This window comes from Bison bison, unplaced genomic scaffold, assembly GCF_000754665.1.
Source record: "Bison bison bison isolate TAMUID 2011002044 unplaced genomic scaffold, Bison_UMD1.0 scf7180017864529, whole genome shotgun sequence".
NCBI classification, from domain to species: Eukaryota; Metazoa; Chordata; class Mammalia; order Artiodactyla; family Bovidae; genus Bison; species Bison bison.
In genome coordinates this window covers 821,132-824,470 of record NW_011495079.1, presented here as the reverse complement: position 1 = coordinate 824,470, position 3,339 = coordinate 821,132, and the positions used below count along the sequence as shown (strand labels likewise).

Here is a 3,339-nt window from a genome sequence, read left to right as displayed (position 1 = left end):
TCAATCCTAAAGGAAATTAGTCCAGAATATTCATTGGAAGGACTGATGCTGAAGCTGAAACTCCAATACTTTAGCCCCCTGATGCAAAGAACTGACTTAAGGGAAAAGACCCTTAAGCCAGGAAAGATTGAAGGCAGGGGCGAAGGGGACAACAGAGGATGAGACGGTTGTGTGTCATCACTGACTCAATGGACTTGAGTTTGAGCAAGCTCCGGGAGTTGGTGATGGACAGGGAAGCCTGGCATGCTACAGTCCATGGGGTCACAAAGAGTTGGACACAACTGAGTGACTGAAATGAACTGAACTCTAGCCCATATAAGGCCAGATTCTTCTTGAAGGGCATGAAAAGCTGAATCGACCTAGCCTCTGTTTCCCTATGAGATCAGAAGACAGGCTAAGAACTACTACCATTTTTCTGAGGAGAGTGGGAAGTGCTGCCAGGAAAATGGGTCAACTGCTGGCTCCAGGAATAAGCAGCAATTGAGATTTAGTTTTGCCTTTTGCCTTTACAGTGCTATCTATTAATTAAGTGAATTTGGAGACAGTGATGTAGCATAATATTTGATTTTGCTCTTTATAACTCATATGTTTTATGTGGTCTTGGGAACATCATATTTAATATAAAACATATTAAATTGCAGCAATGAAACGAATTTGAATATGTCACCCATCTGTTATAGTCTCATTTTTCAGTTGATTGTATCATATACTATTTATGTGCATATTGGGAATCCACTGGAGCCCAGAATCTGTTCATTGTTCTTAAGCAATTGTAAAACTGAAGCAACTACTAAACTTTGGGCTGGTCAAGATAAGCAAAAAGTCACAGCTTCCCTGGCAGTCTAGTGATTAAGAATCCGCCTGCCAATGCAGGGGACAAGGTTTTGATCTCTGGTCTGGGAAGATTCCACATGCCACAGGGCAACTAAGCCTGTGTGCCACAACTATTGAAGTCTGTGCTCTAGAACCCGGGAACCACAGCTACTGAGCCCACCCACGTGCTGCAACTACAGAAGCGCCCAAGCCCTAGAGCCCATGTTCCCCAGTAAGAGAAGTCACCACAATGAGAAGCCACAATTAGAGAGTGGGCCCTGCTTGCCACAACTAGAGAAAGCCAGTGCAGCAATGAAGACTCAAGGAAGCCAAAAATAAATAAATTAATCAAGAGAATTCTAAGGGGAAAATGTCACCATTTACAAGGCCTAGTTTTTAAGATTTATTTTTGGTGCTGTGGTGGTTGTTCTTCTCCCTATAAATGCCCTTGGAGTGCCTCCCATTTTCTTCCAAACCTGAAACTTAATAAGGATTTTTATGAAATACCAGCCGGGTTTTCACAGCTCTCGGGGTATAGCAAGTTAAAGATTTGCTGGTTAGACTGATATGATATGGCCTGAACAACAAGTCAAAACAGACTTGATAGAAGTCAGTCACTGGGATGGTGACCTTAGTTGACCTGTGGGGGACCCAACAGAGAGCAGAGGGCCCATCAGTGAGGCATTTTTGGATATATTTCTCCTCTGCAAAGGTTCTCTTGACCTGCCACCTCCACCCTGAGGCTCACTTGAGATCCCAGTTCTGGTGATGTAAAGGGGATCATGAACAGAGTTGGTTGATCCTCTTTCACAAATAGTCACAGGACCCCCACAAGAGAAATCGATGGAATCAAGGCTGTGGAGAGAGCATTTAAAAGATTTGGAGAATAGAAAGGCAATGGTCTGTGTGGAAACTGCAAATAGTGTAGTAAGTACAGACACAGAGACATAAAGAGAGAAACAGAGACAGAGAGAGGCAGACAGAGAGAAAAGGGATGAGGATGGATATTTAGGGAGGGAGCATACAGTGAACTGCATTATAAGCAAGGATAATGGTATTGCTTTTATTCTGCAGGCAGTGGGAAGCCATTGAAAGGCATTAAGTTAGAGGAATGATTTGTTCAGAGGAACACACCTCATAGTCAACAACAAAGACTCAAGTGTAACCCAACACTGTTGACTTCAAATGCTGTCAGCTTCACTGGTTCACAACATGTTCCTCTTCCAATCCACCTAGGGTCCATATTCTATGTATTGATGCAATCCTCCTATATATTGATCTGATCTTCTCAGAGCATTGCTCAGCTCTCCCATAAGATCTGCGTCTCAGACCTAACCCTCTTGTTTGACATTAGAATCTTGCACTGTTTGGGATAGTATGTTGGGCTCTGGCTATGCTAACCCTGGTCCACTGAACATCTACTGGCTCCACTTGAAGGCACCAGGAAAGATAGATTCAAAGGCAGGACAACTTCCCAGAGTCTGTGTAAAGATGATGGAGGTTTGACAACTATGTAGTACTGTTTAGCAACAGAGCAGCAGGGACTTGCAGAATTTTAGAACTCTCAAGGTAAAAATGCCATACTACAGGGTCACAAATTCAAAACTATTTCCATGTGACTCTGGAGCCAGTAGCCCTCAGACCACACTTTGAGAAACACTGAACAGGGTGCTTGTGGGAAAGGAAGGCACATTGGGACCCAAGAGGGCAGGGTCAAGTCACTGAGAGCCTTCAATGTCAGGTTGAATTATCTGGACCTTAGACTTTCTACTCTAGGTGATTGGTGGAAAGCTGGGGGAAGCTGTGTGACCCAAGAGAGACCCACCATTAGAGAGAACTCGGGTCTGGTGGGGACACTCACCTTGGCAAAGAGAGGAGGCAGAACCAGCATGGAGTCTGGGAGCCCAGCAGGGGCACTGGTGGGAGAGTCCCAGGGAAGGAGTGGTGATGAATGAGGGCCTGGACTAGGGACACTCTCCATCCAAATGCATTCCTTCTGGATGCACTTAGAAAGGAGAGAGTCACTTCCAAAAACCTGGGCCAAGAAGGAAGAAAAGAAGTTGTTCTTTCCCCCATGGCATGTCGAATTTTGCTGGCGATTTACTGGAATTCTTTCCAAAGCTGGAATTCTTTCCAAAGCTGGAATTACCCAAGTAACTCACTGAGGCCACCCGAAAGGGATCTGATGTCATAGTTTGCTTTAATAAGTCAACTCTGCAGAGATATAAGGAGAAGGCAATGGCACCCCACTCCAGTACTCTTGCCTGGAAAATCCCATGGATGGAGGAGCCTGGTGGGCTACAGTCCATGGGGTCGCTAAGAGTCGGACACAACTGAGCAACTTCACTTTCACTTTTCACTTTCATGCATTGGAGAAGGAAATGGCAACCTACTCCAGTGTTCTTGCCTGGAGAATCCCAGGGACGGGGGAGCCTGGTGGGCTGCCGTCTATGGGGTCGCACAGAGTCGGACACGACTGAAGCGACTGAGCAGCAGCAGCAGCAGAGATGTACGTGGAGGTAATCT

The 3,339-nt window shown here is 45.5% G+C and overlaps 1 protein-coding gene across 1 annotated transcript in view; it reads right to left on the bottom strand.

Annotated features, from left to right (window-relative positions):
- Positions 1–1,444: 1,444 nt before the first annotated feature.
- Positions 1,445–3,339, bottom strand: part of GPR50 (G protein-coupled receptor 50) — a 185,510-nt gene continuing 183,615 nt past the window's right edge. The window contains exon 5 of the mRNA XM_010831610.1: positions 1,445–1,453. Within this exon, the coding sequence (XP_010829912.1) occupies positions 1,445–1,453 (9 nt within the window). The remainder of the gene's footprint in view (positions 1,454–3,339) is intronic.